The sequence below is a fragment of the Tupaia chinensis genome, unplaced genomic scaffold (assembly GCF_000334495.1).
Source record: "Tupaia chinensis unplaced genomic scaffold, TupChi_1.0 Scaffold144529_1, whole genome shotgun sequence".
NCBI lineage: Eukaryota > Metazoa > Chordata > Mammalia > Scandentia > Tupaiidae > Tupaia > Tupaia belangeri.
The window spans coordinates 1,792,465-1,817,581 of NW_006204388.1; the positions used below are offsets into that span (position 1 = coordinate 1,792,465).

At 36.7% G+C, this 25,117-nt stretch overlaps 1 protein-coding gene and 1 pseudogene across 1 annotated transcript in view; both read right to left on the reverse strand.

The window, feature by feature from the left end:
- LRRC7 (leucine rich repeat containing 7) overlaps positions 1–25,117 on the reverse strand; it is a 543,267-nt gene that overhangs the window by 165,925 nt on the left and 352,225 nt on the right. The window contains exon 8 of the mRNA XM_006167144.1: positions 15,572–15,635. Coding sequence (XP_006167206.1) covers positions 15,572–15,635 — 64 coding nt within the window. The remainder of the gene's footprint in view (positions 1–15,571; positions 15,636–25,117) is intronic.
- Positions 6,986–11,586, reverse strand: LOC114005812 (NADH dehydrogenase [ubiquinone] 1 beta subcomplex subunit 1 pseudogene; annotated as a pseudogene).

Consider the following 25,117-nt stretch of genomic DNA (forward strand, 5'->3'; position numbering starts at 1 on the left):
TTTTTGAAAGTGAATGTTCCTGGGTCCAGCAGATGGCATAGTGGTTATGTCGTTTGACTCCCACATGGACAACTGCAGTTGGAGTCCCGGACTGGTGGCTTGAAAACTCACGCCGAGCACATGTGTGTGTGTGCCCAAGATCTCAGGAGGAGAATAGAGGAAAAGGGATTGCAGTGTGGCCATCCCCCCATGGGGATGATTTCTCACCTTTTCTTTCACCACTGTCTCTGTCTCTGTCTCTCTCTCCCGGGTGAGCACACACACACCCTAATGGAAAAACCTCTAAATAAATGAATAATAAAAGAAGGAAGAGAGTACTCCTTATTGTCAAAACTCACTTCCCACTGTACCTTTAGAATTTACCCAGCAATCAACTCATTTTTTATCATCTTTTTTGCTATACCACAGTTCAAGATAGCATTATTTCTTGCCTACATTACTGCAGTAACTTCCTTTTTTAGTTTCTCTAACATTCCTCCCCCTTACCCCAACCCTCCAACCTCTTTTCACCTATTCTTAACACAACAGTCGAAGTGAGCCTGCTAAAATAATGTTATTATTTAATGTAACAACATAACTTAAAATGTAACATGAGTTAGAACAAGGTTCTACTTGTTCAAAAATCTTTCAAAAAGCTTCCCATTTTATTCAGAATAAAAGCCTAAATCCTTTAAATATCTTACATGATTCTCTTCCACCTGCAAAATTAATTGATCCTACTCTTCATTTATTCTACTGTGTCATTCTAGTCTTCTTGCTCTCCACACGTCAGGTTTGCTCCTATCTCAGGCGTCTAAACTGTCGCTTCTCACAGAACAATCTTCCACCCACACATGTGCATGGCTTACTCCTTCACCTCCTTTAGGCTTTTACTAAAATGTCGCGCCATGAATGAAGGTTACCTGGCCATCCTAAATAATTATCCTCTAATCTGTACCTCTAGCACCTTTTCCTTTGCATTTTCATTGTGTTTAAGTTTTCATTTGTTGTAAAACTTGAATCAAACAACTTTTTTCTATTGGTTTAATTTTCAATAATATGTCCAGCTATTGTCATTTAAGTATATAAATGAGAAAAGTGTAAGTTTCAGTCTGATTACTTTAAATACTATTTTTGTTAGTTTTTTTGAGTGATTCACAATCTCTATTCACAACTCAAGAATGTTCTCTTAGCTTTATTCCATCATTTCAGAATACCCCTATTATTATTATTATTATTATTGTAAATCCAGATTATAAATTGGAACACAGGCTAGCAGATGGAGTGGAGGTCATGGTGGCTGGATCTCACTTGCCCAGGTAATTGGTTTGAGTCCAGGATGCCTGTGCATGAGTGCCCAAAATCCTGAAAGGAGAATGGAGGAGAAGGGACTGCTGCATGGCCATCCTCCCTGGTGAGTGCTTTCTTACTTTCCCTCTCTTTTTCTTTGTCTGTCTTTGGTGAGTGTACATGTTCTATTGCCAAAAAATAAATAAGCAGATTTGAACGCTTATTTAACTCCTATTTGTCCTGGTTCCATAGGGAGCATTTCTTCTTCCTTTAATTTCCCTGGTAGAAATTGTTGACAGAATCACCGGGGCTCTTGACTACACTGAAACATGTCATTCTCAGAACAGAAAAGCAGGGAAAGCTAATTAATTTTGTTCATAGTGCACTGTCATGATACTGCAGTAATGAGACATGACAATGCTTTCTTAGAAAACAGATGCAGACAACTTATTTTATTGTTATAAAAGGAACATTTTAAAACTAGAAAGTAAGTTTTTTTTATTTGTATGTGTGACAGTGGAGACTGTTTATGAAGTCTTTACATCAGCAGGTGCTGCACTGATAAAAGTGGAGACCCCAATTTGATCCTCCCGAGAAAGAAATGTTTCCATAATTATTTTCAGGGAGAAAGTACATTTTAATTACACGATTCATCGAAGATTCTCTTCAAATTCCAGAGTTAGCAGGAATACAGATTTATTTATTTATTTATTTATTTATTTATTTACATACATTATGTATATTTATTGGTCACAATTCTAAATCCTGTGCTTTTTTTTTTTTCTTTTTTAGTTTTGCTAACGGGTGTGTGTGCTTGACAGAGAGAGAGAGAGAGATAGATAGAGAGAGAGAGAGAGAGAGAAAGATAAAGTGAGAAATCACCTCTTCCCCCAGGGGAGAAAACCAAAATCTCTTCTCCTCCGTTCTTCTCTGGGAATTTTGGGCATACATGCACACAACCTGATGTGTTTTCAAGCTCTAGGTCTGAGATGTGAACCATTCAGTTGCTCATGTGAGATCAGTTGCCTTAAATATTTTGCCCCCTGCCTAGACTATGTACTTTAAAGTTTCATTGAGAAACCCACTTGAAAATATATCTCGGGATGCGCAGTTAGCGTAATGGCCATATCGCTGGACTCCCATGTAGTCGACCGTGGTTCAGGTCCTGGACCGGTGGCTTAAACTTACACTGGGCGTGTGTGCGTGCGTGCCCAAGATCCTGAGAGGAGAATGGAGGAGAGGGGATTGTGGCGTGGCCATCCCCCCTGGGGGGTGATTTCTTGCTTTCTGTCTCTCTGTCTCTCTGGCGAGCGCACATGCCCTATAGCAAGAACCTCTCCAAAAACAACAACAACAAAAAAAAAAGTAAAGAAAATATATCTCAAAGTGAACTGAGATTAATACTTCTAAAGACAACTCATAGAATGACTGCTTTGTAACAAATGAAAATACTTCTTCTATCTCTATTATTGTTCAGTTCAAATTAAGTTTCCTGTTTATATGAGCATGATTCTGATGATGAAAATTAATTGGTATTCACTTTAAAATCAAATGATTCATTCATTTATTCAGAACCATTTATCAAGTGTTAGCTGAGTGAGTGCTGGAAACTCTGATAGGTGCAGGGAAAGCTTTCTGGAGAAAATGATGCCAAAATTGAAACAGCAAAAATAAATATTTCTCATGTTTATAATTTGTAGGACTCAGTATTAATTTGCTGGTTGTTGAACTATTGCTTTTTAGCTGTGAGATCACTCTTCCATACTCTACTTTTTGATTATGGGGTTAACCTCATTTCTTTTTTGACAAATGACTTCATGTTGGGTTCTACCAGTTTGATGCACTGGAGCGAGATGGGAGGTCTGAAGGACTTGCTCTTTCTTTTATTTATTTTTTTTGAGAGGTTTTTGCTATAGGGCGTGTGCGCTCACTAGACAGACAGAGAGAGACAGAGAGACAGAAAGTGAGAAATCACCCCCCAGGAGGGATGGTCACACTGCAATCCCTTCTCCTCCATCCTCCTCTCGGGATCTTAGGCACGCACCACACGTGCCCGGTGTGAGTTTTAAGCCACCGGGTCCGGTACGCGAACCACGGTTGACTACGTGGGAGTCCAGTGACATAGCCATTATGCTAACTGCTGGTTTCCAAGGACTTGCTCTTTCTTTATACTTTCTGGTTTTCTTAGCATCTCATCAACAATATTTCTTCAACATGCAATGACACTAATTTCAGTAATGACAGTAGTTACCAGCTTATAATTTATACATAACCAGAACCAGGCACACACTATCAAATATACCAGCACCAACTGGCTCATGCCCTTCCTCAGAGGCCTAAATCTCAACTGCAAATTCTCTTAATATTTCACACCACCCTCTTCTCTTTGTTCCCTGCCTTAGGGTTGTTACCTGCTTCCTAGAATTATTACCTTTGTGATATTTCAGTAACTCTTTCTTTGTTTTAACAGAGATTTTTGCTATAGTGCACATGTACTCACCAGAAGACAGAGAGACAGGGAGAGAGAAAGCAAGAAATCACCTCCTGGGGGGAAGGGCACAACACAATCCTTCTCTTCCATTCTCCTCTTGGGATCTTGGGCATGCATGCACAGGCACATGGATGCCCCTGGCATGAGTTTTAACTCACCAGGTTCGGTACTCAAACCACAGTCGACTACCATGGTCGACTATATGGGTGTCCAGCAACGTAACTATTACACCATCTGGTAGTCCCAGATATTTCAGTAATTATTTTCATCCTTCTGGTTCTCTACAATATGCATGATTAATAATTCTTTATATTAATTTTTTTGTTAAATAATTGTAGAAGTTCCACCCCTGACTGGACTCTGATTGATTTGCCTCCAGTAACTTTAAAAATAAGTTTCACTTCTCAAGTTTCTCTTGATATGTTAATAACTTCTGACAATATTTAAGTGCGCGCATGAGCGAGTGTGCACACACACACACACACACACACACACACACAATCTATGGCCTTAATAGTTTAACTAATAACATCATTTCAGTTGCGAGGTCTGATGTTAGCCTACACCTACTATGGAGAACAATATGGAGGTTCCTCAAAAATCTACAAATAGAATTACCATATGATCCAGCAAATTCCACTCCTGAATATCTACCCAAAGGATTGGAATATACTCAATTGGAAAAACACTAGCACATCCCTGTTTATTGTGGTATTACTCACAATTGCTAGGACATGGAACCAACCCAAATGTCCAAGAACAGAAGAATAGATGGAAAGAATGTAGCACATGTACACTACAGACTTTCTATCAAATGCCAGGTCTCATAGTTTTTTATGGCTTTTGATAGAGAGTGGTTGAATATGGAAGATATAATGCTAAGTGAAACAAGTCAGACTATGAAAGAGAGGCATTGTATGTCTCCACTTATATACCAAATGTCTGCCCTCTATGGCAGAAACGGAAAGATTAGAAGGTATAAAAGCATGGAGAGCATCTGTGGATACACAGTGTGGGAGGAGGGGGGTGAAAGGGGTAGGTGGGAGAGAAAGAATCAAGGCGAAAAATGTAATGGAAGCAAAAATGGAAAATTATCTGTTGAGGATAATGTGAGTGATAGAATATTTGCCTGGACTAATATATAGTGTATAGTGAATTGATGCCAGGAAAATAACTTTATATGCTGTAAAGATGTACAATGATTAAATGTAAAATTTTAGAAAATAAAATAAATGCAAGAAAATGGAGAAATTAATAATTAGGATGTTTCAAGTATTTTCCATAAGAATGGGGTGGTGAGTTATATAATGACAAATTCTATTTTCTTTCTTTCTTTTTTTTTTTTTTTAGTAAGGTTTATTTGAAGAGCAAATATTGAAATTTTATTAGTAGGTGTTGCAGACATATGTTGTAATTACTTATAAGGGAAATTATCAGGTAAATATAGTGGTTGCCTACAGTATATGTGCATTTTATGTAATTAAAAGTGAGAACTTGGGTGAACATGGGGGGAAAAGCCATTAGCTGCCATGCTTTCAATAAAATGAGTTAAATCCTAATCAATTTCAATTACAAGTTAAAACATTAACACAAGTACTCAACTGTTTCAAATTTCTGTTAAAACATTTTATATTATTGGGTTGTCAGGAAAGTCATGACACATTTTTGCATAGAAAAACACAGAAAAACACGTCATGACTTTTCCAACAACCCAGTATTTATATAGCCCACACAGTCTGTGCAACAATTAGCATGCCTTCTTTGTTCATATCACTTAGAGTATTTCATGCCAATAATTTAAATTTATCTATTTAAAATTTTTGTTTGACTCTATGAAATAGAGAGAGAAAAGCCAACAGAAATAAATGCCATTTGAAAATTGAGATTAAAATTTAATTTTTAATCTCTCATTAAGCAAAAAGGTGATTTGTAAAGTACAGAGCACTTTTTATCTTTCCTATAAAAAGCTTTATGTAATATAAGTCTAATGTAGTCCATGGATAGCTATATTTATGAATTTTTTTATAAAGACTACCCGGTATAATGTTTCAAATATTATCTAAAATGATATTACTCATTTCCTAGCAAAAAAAAGAGGATTCTGAGTGTTCACACACACAATAATAATAAACGGTTAGATGATATACTAATTATCCCGATCGAATCATCACAATTGTATTCTTGTTCTGAAAAATAACTTTGTACTCCACAAATATGTGAAATTATTATATATCAAAAAATGATAAAGGAATTGATACTATACATTTCCTGGTGAATTCTCTGAATTTTTAAAATTCAATTTATCTTTGCACTGTGCTTCAAAATTAAATGTTCTCTTTCACATAGAGTAATTTTCTTGCTTTTTAAATATTTTTGCTGCTGTCACTTAGATGTTTTGTCTTTAAAACTATGTTGTGGGGGACCAGCAGTTAGCGTAATGGCTATGTCGCTGGACTCCCATGTAGTTGATCCCAGTTCGAGTCCCGGACCTGGTGGCTTAAACTCACGCCGGGCGTGTGTGCGTGCGTGCCCAAGATCCCAAGAGGAGAATGGAGAAGGGATTGCGGCGTGGCCATCCCCCCTGGGGGGTGATTTCTCGCTTTCTGGCTCTCTGTCTCTGTCTGTCTGTCTGGCGAGCGCACGTGCCCTATAGCAAAAACCTCTCCAAAAAAAAAAACAAAAAAAGAAAGAAAAACTACGTTGTGTTCTTTAATCTTTAGTTTATAATTTAGAATATATTTATTAGTTACTGGCACACTGAATAGTTCAAAAAAGTTGAAAATACTCTAAAAATGATCTTGCCATCATGTCTCTAATTCTAGAAAATAAATACTGGATAATTTTAGGTAAAGAGGCAAAAAGATTTTCTTTAAGGATATAAAATATACATTTTTAAAAAGAATTACCACTTATTTAATTATTTTTTCAGAAAAAGGTAAAATAATCAATAAAAGTTGATACTTCTTAATATAAGTGATAATATCCAACTAATCCAAATTTCAGAAGGAAAGAGAAAAATAGATAAAAGACAGGCAACAGTTGAAGAATTAGGGATGATAATTTTTCAAAATTGTCAGTTAATATGGACTTACAGAAAAAAAAAGACCACAAGAATAACTATATAAGTCTCACTCATGAGCAAGACATTTTTAAAAATAATGCTCATGTTTTTATTATTCTCATCACTTTTAAAAATGTGAACATTCTGTAATTCAGCCAGAGCTTTTACTTCCAGGTCACTTCTTCACTGGGCCACAATTCCCTTTGAAATAATATACTCTTGTTCTGGAAGGAAGTTGGTTTTTCATCATTCTTTCTGTCTAGATAGCATCCAAAGATAAATCCCATAGGGACAAATACGAGAACTTATTGGTAATGCACAATCTGAAGTAAGTCTGCAATGATTGCTGTGGCTCAGACACCAACAATGACTCCAGTATAGAGGCCATGAGCAAAAATGTTAAGGAATCCTTAATGAGATTAAACTGAGCATAGTTTACATATTTATTTCAGAGATGCAAAGGTGATTTTACATTAGAAATCTCCTATGTATAAATCAGAGCATTGGGTACCAGCAGATGGCACAATGGTTACATTCCTGTACTCCCCTGTAGTGGACTACAGTTCGAGTCCAGGACCTGGCGGCTTGAAATTCATGCTGGAGATGTTTGTGAGTGTGCCCAAGATACTGAGAAGAGAGTGGAGGAGAAGGGACTGCAGCACTGCTGCATACCCTAAGAGGTGGTTTTTCAGTTTCTCTCTGTCTCTCCAGTGAGCACATCCACCCTAAAGCAAAAATCTCTCTTAAAAAAATAATAATTTGTAGCATTAATAGATTACAGGAGAAAGAAAATGTTACTTCAATAAATGCCAAAAAATCCATGGATTTTGTGTTTCTTCATAATAAATTCTTTTTGTAATCTAGAAAGAGGAAACTATGTTCTGAACTTGAAGGGTATCTATGAAAAACTAATAGTAAAGAGCATTTTTTTCTTTTGAGAGAGATTTTTGCTATAGGGCACATGTACTCGCTGGAGAGACAGAGACAGAAGCAAGAAACCATCCCCCAGAGGATGGCCAGACCACAATCCCTTCTTGTCCATTCTCTTTTCAGGATTTTGGACATGCACACACATAAGCACCCAGCATGAGTTTCAAACCTCCAAGTCCAGGACTTGAACGGCAGTCAACCTTATGGGAGTCCAGCACCTTAACCACTATGCCACCAGCTGTAAAGAGCATTCTTAATGACAAATCACTAAATGCATTCCCAATAAAATCAGGAATCAGACAATGACATTCATTTCTATTCAACAAATTACTAGAGGTCTTGGTCAAACCTATGGCAAGAGAAAGAAAGAAAGTGTTTAAAACTTGAGGAACTAGAAAACAAACTATGATTATTTGCTGACTTAACTGATCAGTTACATAGAAATCACTAAAGAATCTGTAGACAAATTATACATTTCATTATGAGGGTTTAGCAGATGGTCAGATATAAATTAAAAAACAAAAGAAATGGATAACTACCTGCAACAGTGAGGACTATGCTTTTTTGTTTTTTGTTCTTGTTTTAGTTGCTAGAGGATAAGTACATTTACCAGAGAGAAATGGAGAGATGAGAGAGAGAAAGCACCAGCCCCACCCCCACTGCCAATGGGTTTATGGTCACACTACAGTCCCTTCTCTATTTCTTCATCCTGTGAGGACTGTGGGCACGATGCAATGTGCTCAGTGTGTTTTTCAAGCCACCATGACTGGGATTCAATGGTCAGTCATGTGGAATCCTTTAACAACTGGACACTACAATTTTTTAAAAAGAATTATTCATTTAATTTAGTTTAATTATTATTATTTGAAATTTGAAATTTGCTATAGGACAGAGAAAGTGAGAAAGCAAACCGCCAGGTCTAGAACTCAAATTGCATTCAGCCATGTGGGAGCCCACTACCTCAACCACCATTCCACCTGCTGGCCCTGACACTACAATGTGTTAAGTACATTTATAACTAAAACAAAAAGACAAGGCAGTTAGAAATAAAGTAACTGAAAATGCACAAAACAAGTGAAGAAAGTTAGAAAACAACTGTAATATATTAAAATGGACAGAAAATGAAGATGTGTTCATGTTAATGCAGAAAAATAATATCATAAAAATGTCAATTCTACATTCTCAATCCAATAAAATTGAGTATAACATCATCAGTATATTTCTAATCAAATCTCAACAATGTATTTTTCCTTTTTTTTGGGGGGGGTGAGGTTTTTTGGCTATAGGGTGTGTGCACTTGCCAGAAAGAGACAGAAGATAGAAAGCGAGAAATCACCCCCCAGGGGGGATGGCCATGCCACAGTCCCTTCTCTTCCATTCTCCTCTTGGGATCTTGGGCACATACACCCATGCGCCCAGTATGAGTTTAAGCCACCGGGTCCACGACTCAAACCGCAGTCAACTATAGGGGAGACCAGTGACATAGCCATCACGCTAACTGCTGGTCCCTATATTTTTTTCCTTTTAAGAGACTTAGTAAACTGATTCTAGAATTTGTATGAAAAGTAAATGTCTAGGTGCCTAAGTTGGGGAGACATATTAGGTCACAAAACTTGTTTTTTGTGCTCATTAAGATAATTGGATTTGATACCCTGGAAATAAACTGAACAATCAATGAAGTAACTTATAAATGTACAGAAATCATATTTTATTAAGAGGTGACTCATATTTTTATGGAAAGGAAGGACTACAGTACTTAACAAGTTTTGCTTGGAAAACTAAGTATCTGTTAAGTAAAAAATAATACACACAGTATAAAAAATTAAGTCCAGGTGGAAATAAACTTGATATGAAAAGGAAATCTTTGAACTTTTAGATGAGAAATCTTCCTGATTTTGGTAGGGAAGGACTTCCTAAGCAAGACACTAAATGAGCTAGACACAAAAAATGTATATATTTCATTATATTACAAGTAAGAACTTTTGGTCCTCAAAAGCAAAAAGTTTTGAGGAGCAAAAAAGGAAAAAGCTTTTACTTTTTACTTCTACGAAGTAAAAAGACTCTCTGAAGACTGGGAGTAGTTATCTACAGTACATTTAATCAACAGAGAATTTGTAGAATATGTAACACATCCTTATAAATCAAAAAGACAAAGACAGCCAGCAGGAAAATGGCCAACATGGATGAACAGGCATTTCACAGAAAACTCAATCTACTACAAACATATGAAAAACTCACTCATCTTACTAGAAATCAGAAATATGCAAATTGAGATCATAATGAGATGCCAGTTTATGCCCATTAATTTGGCAAGAATAAGAAATCTGACAATATCAAATGTTGATGAAGATGTTAAGCATTGGACCTATTACACACATTGCTAGTAAATGAGTACACTTACTTTGAAAAACAAAACGTTAGTTTTAGAGATGTGCATTATTCATAACCAAGAAATTCCACTTCTCAATATGTGTTTTAGATAAACTTTTGCATATGTGGGCTTATAAGAATATTTATAGCAGCAGTGTAATAACACACACCTGGACAAAATAACTGTCCAGGAAGATAAGAAAGGATAAATAAGTTGTGATATGACCATGTTTTTAGAAATGAGAAAAATACTTTGCGATACATATGAATAAGGTAAAACTACAGCAAAGGAATGTTAAGCAAAATTTAGGATTGTAGTTACCCTTGAGGAAAAGACAGAATGATGGGGCTGGGGAAGAGTATATGGGTGGCTAAACAGAAACGGCAATGTTCTAATTCATAGGAAGGTGGTGGTAGGTTCAAAGGTACATTCTGCTTTGCTTCCTAACTTAAATAAATATCACATATTATTTAATATGTATAAAATTGAGATAAAAATTTAAGCTTCTTTGATTGGATTTTTTCTTAAATTTCAGTTTTATTTTACTATTCATATTGTTTCCATTATTTGATGTTCTTTTTAACTCAGCTACAAGAAGTAAAGTTTACAAATTATAATCCCCATAAGGAATTGAATGATTTGATTTCGATAACCATGCCTTAATACAAAATAATACTGTAAATTATAATTCTCATTTGGTAGATAGAAATATCTATGTAGACACATATATCCAGTATGTATTATGACATATTTACAGTAAAATTTTAAACCTCATTTTTCTGACCTCGCTTCTTGAATAGCACAGGGTCAGGAATCAGGCCTTTCCTAGGGTCCTTCTCTTCTTTTAAGAGTTTTCATCTTGGGACTAGGAGTTAGCATAATGGCTATGTCGCTTGACTCCCATGTAGTCGACCGCGGTTCGCATCCTGGACCTGGTGGCTTAAACTCACGCTGGGCTCGTGTGCGTGCGTGCCCAAGATCCCGGGAGGAGAATGGAGGAGAAGGGATTGCGGCGTGGCTGGCCATCCCCCCTCGGGGGTGATTTCTCGCTTTCTGTCTCTCTGTCTCTCTCTGTCTGGCGAGTGCACGCGCCCTATAGCAAAAACCTCTCCAAAAAAAAAAAAAAGTTTTCATCTTGTGGAAGGCTATTAGGAAGGTAGAGACAAAGCTGCCACCCTCTCCCCCTGAAATTCATTGCTCCAATGACCACAGTAAGCACTGTCTTCCTTGCCTGCTGCCCATGGTCACTCTGTGGTCAGGGGGTTGTAGCCGTTGCTGCAAAGCATACTTCCTTTGAATTCTTATATTTTAAACCACACACACACACCACTGCCCGGTCTGCTGTTAGTCTCCTCTGGGCTAGGTTCTCTTTTTGACTTGCAGAAAAGCTTATTTTGCTTCTTATGATGATTGACTCTGAGAAGGTTCTCATAGAGTTTTTGGGGCTGACATTTTACTTCGCATAATAGCTCTCTCCTTTTCAATGAAGGAATGGGATGGGAGAGGCAGTGGGATTCTGAGGAGCTGGCAGCTGGGGCTACAGTAGGAGATGGTCAGCGATGGCCTCACTATTACTGGATTCACTTCTCAAGTCAATCCGAGATCTGCAGCTCAACCTGCTTCATTTTCTTTGGTGTTTCTTATACACTACGACCAACTTTTAGTAGGGGCTCCATTATTTTCTCCACCAGCTCAGGACCAATAGGGATTCTTAGTTTACTAGATAGATCAATACATACATGCATTATTAAAACACTCCAACCACAGGACTTTTTAAGGTTATTTAATTTTATTTATTCATTTAAATTTTTAAAAAAATCTGACCAGGGAGAGACAGAAAGAGAGAGAAAGAGAAAGTGAGAAAGGAAGCCACCAGGTCTGGGACTCAAACTGCGGTTGGCCATGTGGGAATGTCTAGTGCCTTAACCACTATACTGCCTGCTGATCCCTATCATAGAACTTTTACGTCTTATGATGGTCAATGAATGTTTCAGAGTCCCTGACCATTCCATAGCAGCTGGGAAGTTCCCAATTATTCTGTGACACTAAGGAGGATATTCTACCCAGAGCATACAGAGATCTTTAAGAGTTGATGTTTTGCAGCTCCACACATCAATCTAATAGTATCCCACTTCTGGCCTGATGCTGAGTACTCATTTGAACGCACTTTAAAAAAAAATAGGCATGGGAAGGAGGACATGTTAACAATGGTTATATAAGATGCAATCAGGAGCTTCTTTTGCTATTGGTTTTTATACTTCTTTTTACATTCCAAATTATCTTAAATGAACATTTATCAGTTTTATGTTGAGCAAAATAATCCATAAGACAAACAACTTTAAAACCTGTAAGAAGAATCTATTATATTTCTAAGACTCTGCCCAAATCTTTCAGGGTTTGTTTGTGTTAGATGTAAGATAAATTCTTTTGCTTCCTCTTTTTCATTATTACAAAGGCATCCATAGAGAGTTCTACTTTGAATCTTCTTTGGTATATTTATATTGGTTCCTCAAGCAAGCAAAAGCCTATTCTCATTAGGTTTTCACTTTCTAAGTTTTTTTTTTTTTAAACTTATAATCAATATACTCTCCACATTGTCTCTTTACCATGGCATTCAAACAAAATGTATCATCTAATGATAACCTTCTTGTTGCCAGTATCTAATTACAGGGTGGAATTTGATGTCCTCTCCTCCCCTTTACATTGTTCTAGAGGCCTCTTATTGGAGAACATTCTGTTTGTCTGATTAAAACTATCTACTATCAGAGAAATAGCAGCCAGTTATGCACATATGACTAATCATCAGATATTTTATTAAAAGTGAATAACACTAGGAATGTGAAGTTTCATAATTAAACTTTCCAAGCATTATCAAATAAAGGACCCCTAGGGCAGAGGTTAAAAAAACTTGGAAAGGGAGACTTATTTTGTGTCTAGCATAGAATATTGCCATATTAAAAGACAAAAATAATTTCTGCTCATATGATGATTTCTTAGATACCATAAAACATTCATTAAAATAATTTTAAAGTTCTCTATTGAAAAATGATGTGTACAGTAATACCTATGATTTGATTGTCATGTACTGTTTGCATACTTTGAAAAATCATATTGCGAGCTACAGAGATGTTCAATAATTAAATGTAAATAAGAAATTATAAAATAAAAGAATATGAGAAAAATATTATCAATTAGTCTATTTTTAAAAAATTAAGTAAACATGACCTATTCTTCTTTATTGACCCAAATATTTACAGTAAAAAATTAATTCACAAATATTCACGTGAAAGCCTTGCAAATGATATGCTGGATGGATCTGAGATTAATTGAAACATGTACGGAGTGTTTATATTAGATTTTCTTGTGTAACATTTGTCAAAATAAAATATGTGAAAATGCCTATTTATCCCAAATTGTTAGGATCGATAACCTTATTTTATTGATGAGGAAGGTGAGATTAGAGAATGAACCACAGATTCAAAGGTACCCAGTTAGCCAGGGATGGTGAGTCAAATCTCAGTTTATCAGCATCCACTGTCCATGTTCTTCCAGTTGCTAGGCCAAGCTACATGTCTTAATGAAAGTATGGGCAGACCCAGATTTTTAACCACTAACTTATAAAATGAATGTAAGTCTACCAGTTGTGCCACTATCTGTTACTTAACACCCCTGCTCCAGTTTCTCTACCTACATTAATCAATATCTCCTTTAAAAATGTCAGAGGTACTTTGGCTAAATACCATTCTTACCGTTAATATCTGTGTTGGGGCCACCTTCAGGCTGGCATAGAACAACTCTGGGAGCATCCAAAGCAGAGTGAACTTGGCAACGTAATGCAGCAAGCAGGGGAGGCTCTGAAGTTTAGCTTCAAAGCAGTGACTGGCGATGTGGCCATTACCACAGTCTGCCTGTTAAAGTACCTTCACAACAGAAACTGGGGAGAAACTGTCCATCCTGGTGTTGGAGGGGGGGACTGGGCAGAGACTCCTACATGCACAGCCAGTGAGAGCTGAACACAGCAATGCCCACTGGGTTTCAGCCTGACACCAAAAAATTGATCAGGGGCTAGAACTGAAAGCTTAACACCGGGCAGTATCAGCAGTTTACTGCAGTTAGCACACATCCGAACGCTGGCCTGTGTCCAGGAAGTTTTTGTTCCTCAAGATACAGAGGTATATGACCTCCTTTGCACCTCTCCAAATTTCTTATTAGCAAGGGGAGAAGGAAAAGGGGAGAGGATTCATGAAAGACTGAGAATTTTAATACAAGGAAGATAAACACAACCTAAAGAGATCATCTAACTTCTTATAGGAGATTAAACTTCAAATCACAGAAGACAAGTCAGTTTTCACTGTCACTAAACAGCTGATAGTGTCTGGGGTGATGACTAGATTAGCGATGGTCAAAATGAAGCAAGCTAATTTTTGTGTGTGCATTCAGTATACAGTGATGTAAACTTCGTGATCCTATACTGGCATTTACTGAGAACCACTTTTGCCAAGACCTGTCTATGTATTACTTCATCCAATTCTCACATGAGCCCTGTAAAGGAGAAACCACTGCAACCCCCATTTTATATATCAGGAAAGTGAGGCCTGGGGAGGTTATGAAACTCGTATCGTCACATAGCTAGCAAGAGAGCTGAGATGGAAAAGCTAATTGCTTACTTAAATGTTTTCATTTAAATATAGTTAAAATATACTTCAGATACATTAGATTTTCAAAATTTGCAGATATTTGAGTGAACGATGTCTACCAAGGAAGCTGGGTCTGTTTGTTATGGAGTGCTTGCTTCTAATTTACACTTGAGATTTTGGTTTGCAGGCCAATTTACAGAAAACGGAAGTCTGAAAGAAGCAGGCCAAGTTCTGCCAATCTCACTGGCAGTGAGGCAGTAACATACGTTCAATCGACACTTTCCGTGTAATTGGAAATAGAACGCCCTTGGCAACTCACTTCTCTCACATTAGCCAGTAACCAGCCTCTAAAGCAGAATTCTTCAAGGTATGAACTTTGAAGGTAAGCAAGTCTCAGTTTAGTCCCTGTTCAGCCATATAATAGCTCTGTATGTCAGTGACTGCTTTGATCCCATTTCCATAAAGATTTTAGGCAACGTGTCAAATCACGATTAAATGAGGCAACGCACGTAACACACTTAACATGATTCCTGTCACAAATTGGTGCTCAAAATTCCCAATTTGTATCTGCCTCAATCCCACTTTTTAAAAGTGAATCCCTTATTATCCAGTTCTGTGTGGCTCACGACATAATCAAATAATCACTTAACGTACAAACGTTATTTTTACTCTTTATATTTAGCAAATGCAAATGTGCACTCAATGATTTAATACCTGGAGTCATTAAAAAAAACCAAAAAACAAAAAATACAGAGCAAAAGCAATAATCTCCTGGAGTGTATTCACCACATTCAGAAAATGCATTTGCTTACCAGCTCACTGAATTCATTATTGCCCAGGTCAAGTCTTTCCAGCTGGGCCAGTTTGTGCATTGACCTATAACAGATAGAGAAAAACACTATTGTGAGGCAGTGCATGACACAATGCTCTGAAAGACATTCCGCCCACCCTGTCCGATTTACCTGGTCATGTGGTGCGGCAGTATGGGAGCATTCTTTAGCAAGAAGTACATTGCACATACACAGAATATATGCAAACTGGCATCTGAAAAACTTTAGTAGCTTACCATGATCGCCAGCCTTGGCTTTCTAGTGATAGAATAATGTTGGAACACAGGGCTGACTGCTTAACCAAAACCTGGAGGGCTTGTTTACCATCAACACCAGTAGAGTGGCAATGACTGTACCCAGTTCTTGGCAAAGCATTCTAAAACCTCATAGTAAGACACCATTTCATCATCAATCTAAACATTTTCTACTCACCTAAATGTACTTCTGTTACAAATTGTTCTACACATTCTCTTCTAAACAAATTGCTTTAAATGTTACTATAACTCTGAGTAACTTTAACAAGGTGGGTGAGAGTTGTCAAAAATTAGGATATTCCCAAATGTAGTCAGTATTTTTTACACTACTCCCAAGTAAATGTACACTAAAAAATATAAAGTCATGTTTTAGATTTTTAAAAAATTTCACCACTAACCATAACGCTATCTTTAAGTACTGCCTAAACAGAAATTCGTGAGGGACACTGATTCAAATCTTAGAAATTTTAGTGTCTTTACCTTTAAAATGCATGTAGAAATGATAGGGATTTTATAAACATTAAAATAAATATTACTGTAGCAAAAAAAGAAAGACGTATTAGTTGGTACATGGTTTTTCTTGGACATATCTTGGACTTGGGTTAAGCAAAGCAGGACTTTCTTACCATTATAAGCATCTTATTATTTTAACTTAAACAGGCTCTTATATATGTTAATATATGTTGAATAACTGAACTTTTATTAAAGGATTCAAGAAATTCATGATTCTGGAATCTTCCACCTTGCAACATGCTGTGTTAACTAGCCAAAAAAAAAAAAAAAGGAAAAAAAATTAAAATACTACTGTGATCCTGACACCATTAATCACTCAAAAATACAAAAAAAAAAAAAAAAAGAGAAAATGTGCTAATATTTTCTTCACTCACTAACAATTACTGTGAGATTATTTTGTGCTGATCTGGGACACAGTAGTTAACAAAACAAATAAAAATTTCATACTCAAAGAACTTTATATCTTTGGGGAAAGGAAAGGATGACAGTAAACAAAATAATTAAGTACAATAAAATAATAAATGAGGAGGTTATAAGTGTTATAGAAGTGAATAGGGAGAATTCATTTAGGGGTACTGAAATTTTTAATTGGGTAATAAAATAAGTCCTCAAGGAGAAAATAAAGTTTTAGTCAAGGTTGATTGCCCATTTTTAAACTGGATTATTTGTTTTTGTTAGTAAGTTTTTTTTTTGAGTTCCTTATATATGCTGGTTATTAATCCCTTGTCATATGTATAACATGTAAATATTTTCTCCCATTCTGTAGCTTGACTCCTCACTCTGTTGATCATTTTCTTTGCCATGCAAAAGCTTTTTAATTTGAAGTGATCTCATTTGTCTATATTTGGTTTTGTTGCCCATGCTTTAAAAGTCCCATTAAAAAAAAAATCTCTGCCTAGATCAATGTCCCAAAGCATTTTCCCTATTTTTAAAAATAAGTTGGCCATTTTTATCTTTCTCCATTTTTAAAAAAAATTATTTATTTCTTCTATGAGTGATATATACGTACATAGATATATGGACAGAGAGAGAGAGAGAGAGAGAGGCATTGAGAAAGCATCCCCAACAGGGTTTTGATGCCGCAATCCATCTCTAGCCTCAGACAGCCTCAAGTCATGGCACATCAGTTCCTGGCATACTCAGGGAGGTCTCTAGACATGAACCTGGAACCTTGCCATGTGTGTCAGTCTTGCAGACCACTGTGTTTCATTACTGTTTTATTACTGCCACCACCACCTGCTCCCTTATGTTTCCTTCTAGTCATTTCATAATTTGGATCTTATATTTATGTCCTTAATTCATTTAATTGATTAAAATAAAAATCCTTTCTATATTCATGATAGAGTGTGTCTGTATGCATGTACAAATGAGACACACAGAGAGACATCCTCAGCAGGATCTGGCCAAGCCGCAATCCCCTTCCTCTAGTTCATTTTCCAGCCTGTTGGATCTTCAATGCATGCCCGGTGACAAGGATGATGATTCAAACCACGGTCACTATGTGGGATCCAGCTTTACCTGAGCAGAACTTTACCACTGTACTATGAAGCTAGCCCTTAAGTTGATTTTCAGACAGCTGACAGATCAGTATTTATTAATTAAAGTTTCATCCTTCCACATATGAATATTGAATTTTCCTAACACCTTTTATCGAAGAGACTGTTTTTTTCCCTACTGGATGTTCATGGGACATTTGTCAAAAATCAGTTAGATGTGGGCCAGTAGGTGGCATGATGGTTAAGGCACTGGATGCCACATGGTTGACTGTGGTTTGAGTCCTAAACCTGACGACTTGAAAATCACAACAGATCAATAGATAAATAGATAAATAAATAAATGTTTAAAAAGTCAGTTAGCCCTATGTTCATGAATTTGTTTCTGGATTCTGGTTTATAAGAGATTTTCAAAAAGTTCATGAAAAAGGAACAATATGAGAATAAATTGAACTACAAAAAATATTTTTCACCAAAATAAACTCATACTTTAATATTTTCTCCACAGTTTTTGAAGTCCTTTGTATAGATTTTTTTTGTGCCAGTATCATGCGATTTTGGTTATTATGGATTCATAGTTTACTTTGAAGTCAAGTAGCATGACGTTGTCAACTTTGTTCTTTTTGTACAGAATTGCTTTGGCTATTTGGGATCTTTTGTGGTTCCAAAACATTTTCTGATTTTATTTTATATTTTTGTGAAGAACTCTGTTGACATTTTGATAATGATGGACTGAACCTGTAAATCATTTCAGATAGTATCAACATTTTAACAATATTGATTTTTCTACCCCATGAATTAGAATGTCCTTCCATTTTTGTGTGTCTTTTTCAATTTATTTCATCAGTATTTTATAGTTTTCATTGTAGGTATCTTTCACTTTCTGTTTTAAATTTATTCCTGGATTTTTTTGGTAGTTACTGTAAATAGGATTACTTTTTAAATTTCTTTTTCAGCTAGGGGGTGAATAAGAAGGCTACTGATTTTCATATGTTGATTTTTGTAGCCTGCAACTTTACTGAGTTCATTCACTAGTTCTAAGAATTTGTGCATGTGTGTTTGAGTGTTTTAGATTTTCTATGTATATGATCATGTCATTTTTAAACAGGGATGATTTAACTTCACCTTTTCCAGTTGAGATGCCCTTAATTTCCTCCTCTTTTCTAATTATTTTATATAGGATTTCTAGTACTACATTGAATAGGAGTGAAGAGAGTGGATATCCTTGTCTTGTTTGAGTTAGAAGAAAAGCTTTCAAAATTTCCCCATTCAGTATAATGTTACCCATGGGTTTGTCAGATATAGCCTTTATAATGTTGAGATATGCATCTGGTATGGGCTATTGGTTGGTCTGAACAGAAAGTTCTCAAAACAAGACATAAAAATAACCCACAAATACATTTAAAAAAATGTGCAACACTGCTAATCATCAGAGAAAGAAAAAGCAAAACCATGCTGAAGTCTTATCTTACCTCAGTTAGAATAGCTAGTATCAAAATCCAAAGAAAAAAAAGTGCTGTCATGATTGTGGTGAAAGTGAAATTCTCATGCACTGTTGGTGGGAATGTAAATTAGTGCAATCATTATGAAAAATAGCATAGATGGTTCTCAAAACAAAACAAACAGAACTACCTAATGATTCAATAATCCACTACTTTTACCAACAAACCCACAATAAGGACCAAAGCCTCAGTGGCCAAGCTGAGAAACCAAGTGGCCAAGTGTGGCAACTAAGAAGTGACCACAGCCCCCATAGAGTCATCTGTGTTTGACTTGACCATGTAATCTTAGGCAACAAGTATTCTAGTGAGAACCATAGTGAACTAAATTCCAGAGATCCTTCCACCATTTCTTGACTTCTATGAACTCCATAGTTCTCACTGATTCCCAAAGAGGTTATAATATAAAACTGATAATAGGATTTTTCTTTTTCCCTGTCCTTGTGGTTGAGTATAAAGACAAAATTAATTTTTTTTTTTGGAGAGGTTTTTGCTACAGGGTGTGTGTGCTTGCCAGAAAGACAGAGGGAGACAGAGAGACAGAAAGTGAGAAATCACCCCTCAGGGAGGATGGCCACATCACAATCCCTTCTTCATTCTCTCGGGATCTTGGACACACACGTACATGCACCTGGCATGAGTTTAAGCCACCAGGTCTGGGACTCAAACCATGCTCAACTACATAGGAGTTCATAGCCATTACGCTAACTGCTGGTCCCAAGACAAAATTAATTTTACTGAGTGAAGAAATTAGTAATATCGTGCACCTAAGTGTCCAAAACCAAATTTAGGTGTTACATGATTTGTCTTTTTTGTAGGCTAAGTATTAGTGATCTCTTAAATCATTCCTTGTATGATAGAGTTTTCAGATCCCTAAACACACTGATTATCTAATTTAGACATACTGAGTTTGTCAATGCTTAGTTTTCAAAACTGGGACATGTCCACATCTGGCACATCTGTTTTTTTTTTTGGAGAGATTTTCACTGTAGGGCGCGTGCGCTCGCCAGACAGACAGAGAGAGACACAGAGACAGAAAGCGAGAAATCACCCCCCGGGGGGATGGTCATGCCGCAATCCCTTCTCCTCCATTCTCCTCTCGGGATCTTGGGCATGCGCGCTCACAAGCCCGGTGTGAGTTTCAAGCCACCGGGTCTGGGACACGAACCGCGGTCGACTACGTGGGAGTCCAGCGACATAGCCATTACGCTAACTGCTGGTTCCCTGGCACATCTGTTTTTATAAATAAAACTTTATTGAAACACAACCATGTCTCTTCATTAGCATATCATCTATAGTTACTTTTTGTACCAAAACTCCTGAACTGAGTAGTTGAGACAGATACCATATAGACTACAGAGCCTGAACTATTTTCTGTCTTTGAGAAGCACTCAGAATTGAACACTGCTTTCTAGATGTGGTATTCTCTAGATGTGAACTGACTGAGACAATGTGTAAGATTATTTATTGTTACTGTTAGTGCAGTTCAATTCTTTTTGTTGGGGGACAGATGGCCTCTTTGCCATCTCTAAGCCTTTTTCTCTTCCCATCTTAGTCTCAGGCTGCTGCTTGAACTCTTGGTTCACAAATTTAAAACTAGAAACTGTATTTTGAAATTCAGGACACAGCTATGTCATTCTTTTGACATTCTTTCAAAGGGCAACACTTTTTTCTTTTGCTTGTACCAGGAAAAATATAGCTTTCTTTTGAGATTTTCTGAACCTTTCCTGAAACTTACTTTACTTAAAATATCTTTACTTCAATTTTAGTTATATCTCATTTTATTTGTATTATCCTAGTTTCCAACAACTTTAAAAAATTTTCAGATCCAGGTGCCTTAACCGCTAGGCTACAGGCTGGCTTCTTTCATCATTTTTTAATCACTATCATCAAAGTTTATTCTATTATTAAATTCACCCATTTTTGAAATTGTCTTTCCAATATATCTTACATTTATAGATTTAAAATTACTACTTTCAAAAACATTTATTTATTTACTTTTGTTTTCTTTTTTTTTCTGAGAGAGATAGAGGCATCCCAAATGGGGTCTTCAAGTCATGATCCATGCGCAGTCTCAGCTTCACTAGCTCAGCCTTAAATTACTACATTCTTATTCTGTTTTTTTTTTTAAAGATGTCATTTAACATTTCCTATGTTCTGTATCTTTAAAATTGACTTTCTTCACTTATCTGCAAGATTTTAGACAGCCCAAAACCCAGCCTATTGCTTTTCTTGTTCATGTACGAGTTGCTAAACTGTAATCATTCTGTCAAATTGTCCAAAAGAATGTTTATTTTAAACGAATGTATGTAACAGGTTTTTAATTATAGGACACAAACAAGCAAGGCTTTGAAGGAAAAATGTAATAGAACACATGGTATTTTTATGTTAGTAGCACTGTTTGGTGAGCATTCCGTCATTCACCTAAATAATGTGGGCTTCTTGATGGCAGACACCATGTGGGCACTGGAGTTACAAAGATTTCCGAGATGAGGGTTTTTCATGTTTGGTACTGCTGACATTTTGGACCAGTTAATCCATATATATCAGGGCCTATCATGTGCATTGTAGGATGTTTAGCACGGGGCTTATTTTCTAAATGGGGATGGCCTTTAAATGAATATTTACCTCACAGGGTGATAAGTGCCAGGGATAAAATACGTATAGATTGCTGCAGGAGCACAGAAAAAGGACCAACTAACATTTCAGTTACTAGTGAAAATTTTAAGAAGTGGTAACATTGGCATGCATTTTGGAATCTTGTTATACAAATCACATCTATTTTTCACACGTGTAAAGAAATAATGAAAGAATGAGAATAATATCTCTAGTTAAAATATAATCATCTATTTTTCTGAGATTGTTGCCTAGGATGTATACGCTTTTGTTCCATAGTGAAGAAAGTCTAAACATTCCCTTTAGAGTTTGTTGTAGGAAGCCCTGCTTTATCCTCATGGCTAGGAAAGTGGAGTGCTGGGAAGCAGCGTTTCTTACCCTTGGAACTATTAATGTTTGTTATGTGGTAACAGTTTGTAGTGGACTATTTTGTGTATTGCAGGATGTTATCAGCACCCAAGGTCCATAGTCACCAGATGTCAGTAACACGTCTCATAGCTGCCATAACCACGATGTCTTCAGGCATTGCCAAATGTACCCCACTCTACTGATGAGTAGGAATGCAACCATCTTTTCCATTTATCCATCTTCTTATTCTACAATGTGGGCTCCCGTAGGGCCTGCCCTGATACTATTTAAACTTGGTTGCTTGAGAGTTGCACTGGCCTGGGGCTTATTTCTCTGCACCCACATCAAATCCAGCTGGTGTGAAATTCCTCTTACAAATGGCTGGCTTTGAGGATATGATTGCCACCATAGGTCAGGGGTCACATATTAGGACCTGGTCACCACCTCGGCACCCATACTCCATCAATAACCCTGATGCTTTGATCTTCATCAGCCCGAACTAAATAGCTTGTTGATTAGTAAGATTCATTTGTATGTTAACTCAGTCATCTTAGAAGCAATTTAATAAAATTGGCTGTATTAAATAATACTTACAAATTTATGGTCCCATGTATGTGTAAAGTTTGCAGAAATGCGTAACATTTCTATGATTGTTACTTTTATCATTGCTGTTTCTGCTGTCTGTAATGATTTTCCTGTAAATATTCTCACAGCCAGCTCCTTTACTTCATCTCAGTTTGTAGGCATTCCCCTCAGAGAGTCCATTCCTTACCACCCAAAATGAAGTATCCTCCCTGTCCTCACTTCAAATAGTACCCATTTTTTCTTCTTAACATTTATCACTGAAAATATTTTATTTTTTATTTGCTGCTAATTGTTGGCTTCCCTCTCCCTTTCTTTTCCTTTCATGTAAACTCCTTGAAAGCAAGTAATTTGACAGTTTCATTCACAGCATAAGTAGATTCTCATCCAGTGTTTGTTAAGTGAAAACATTCATATGGTCATGAATGAATGATTCTTTACCAGTGAGAAGTTTGAATTCTAGAATATTTATAAGGACAAACCACTCAATTTCTATCAGGCATGTATAATTAATTACCAGTTGCCAAGGAGGCAGGTACAAGTAATTAATAGTTGCCAAAGAGATATCCTGATAGACCTGTTCTAATGAATATTGTAATGAACACACATTAGTTTACTTCATGTGGAATATGCATAGCAAGTAGAGGTGGATAAGGCCAAAGCTCATCAGTCCCTGGATAGTTAAATCTTGTACTAACTCCCTGACATTTCAAATGATAGGTTTTCTTAAATTTCAAATAACAGAAATATTAGATGAAATGTAGTTTTTCATCCGAAATACAGCAACATAAAGATAAGGTATATAGTTTAAGGCCATGTTCTTTGGATTTAGACCACCTGGATTAGAATACCGATTCCACCACTCACTAGCCAATTGACTTTGAACAAGCTAACTTACATATTTACACCTTGGTTTTCTCACTGTAATATGGGAATGGAAATAAGAATCCTATGTCATAAGGTTATTGTGACGATTGCAGTAGTTCATGCTGATAAACCATGTAAATAGTGCTTGACACATGGTAAATACAAAGACTTCGTAAGACACTTAGGCAAAGCTTTCAGAGTGCAAATCAACTTAATAGAGTGTCAGTGTTTCCTTACATTTTCCAAAGGATTTGCCTGATTTTTTATTATTTATTTATGTATTTTGCCAGAGAATGCCATGTGCTGGCTAGAGAGAAAAAGAAGAAACTCACCCCAATGGGGGGCATTCTGGTCACAATCCCTTCTTCTATCTTTCTCTTTCCTTCAGGACTCTGCGTGTGTGCATACATGGGTAAGGACATTCCTCAGATTGTGGGCTGAGACTCAACCCATGTACTTGGCCATGTGGGATCCCACTCCCTTAATTACCAGGCTACTTAGCAGGTCCTGTGTTGCCTGATTTTTAAAATATTTCAGACAAGCCATACATTTTGGCAAAGCTTGTTGAAAAAATGTTAGATTTTTTATTTGTGGGTCTTCTCAGATAAAACACAAAATGTTCATTGTGATTTTCTAACAGTTGGAAGTTGTTTAGACTATGTTCTGTTTATATGTCCAAGGAACGTTTAATTTTTTTCATTTCTGCAGAACATTTCTTAATTAGGAGTGCACTTTCCTAGAAATGTTCCTAAAAGTTTTTTTTTTTTTTTTCCTTCAGTATTTTGACATAGGGCCTGTGTGCTTGCCAGAGAGAGACAAAGAGGGAAAATAAGACATAACCGTCTGGGGAGATGGCTATGCCACAATCCCGACTCCATTTCCCTCTTATTATTTCAGACATGCTCGCACACATGCCTGCTGTGTTTTTCAAGCCACCAAGTCTGGGACTCGAACTACAGCTGGACATGTGGGATTCGGTACTTTAACCACCACATCATCTGCTGGCCCCATGACTTTTTAAAAAAGTTAACCATATATTCTTCCATGAGAGAGAGAGAGAGAGAGAGAGAGAGAGAGAGAGAGAGAGAGAGAATAAGAAAGAGGCTGAGAGAGAGATAAGTATGCCAACAGGTTGTTACTGAGTGTTTCGTCCTAGTCTCATCTGGTGCAGATCATCGTCACACACGTGCACCTGGCATGATCAAGGAGGTTCCAGGGTGCAAATGCAGAACCTTTCCCTGCATGGTCCAATTGTGTCACCATTGTGCCATTCTCAGGCTTCCCAAAACTTCTTTTTGTAAATAGTGAAACAGTTCTTGTCCATCTCAGTCCACGAAAATATAGACATACTTAGCC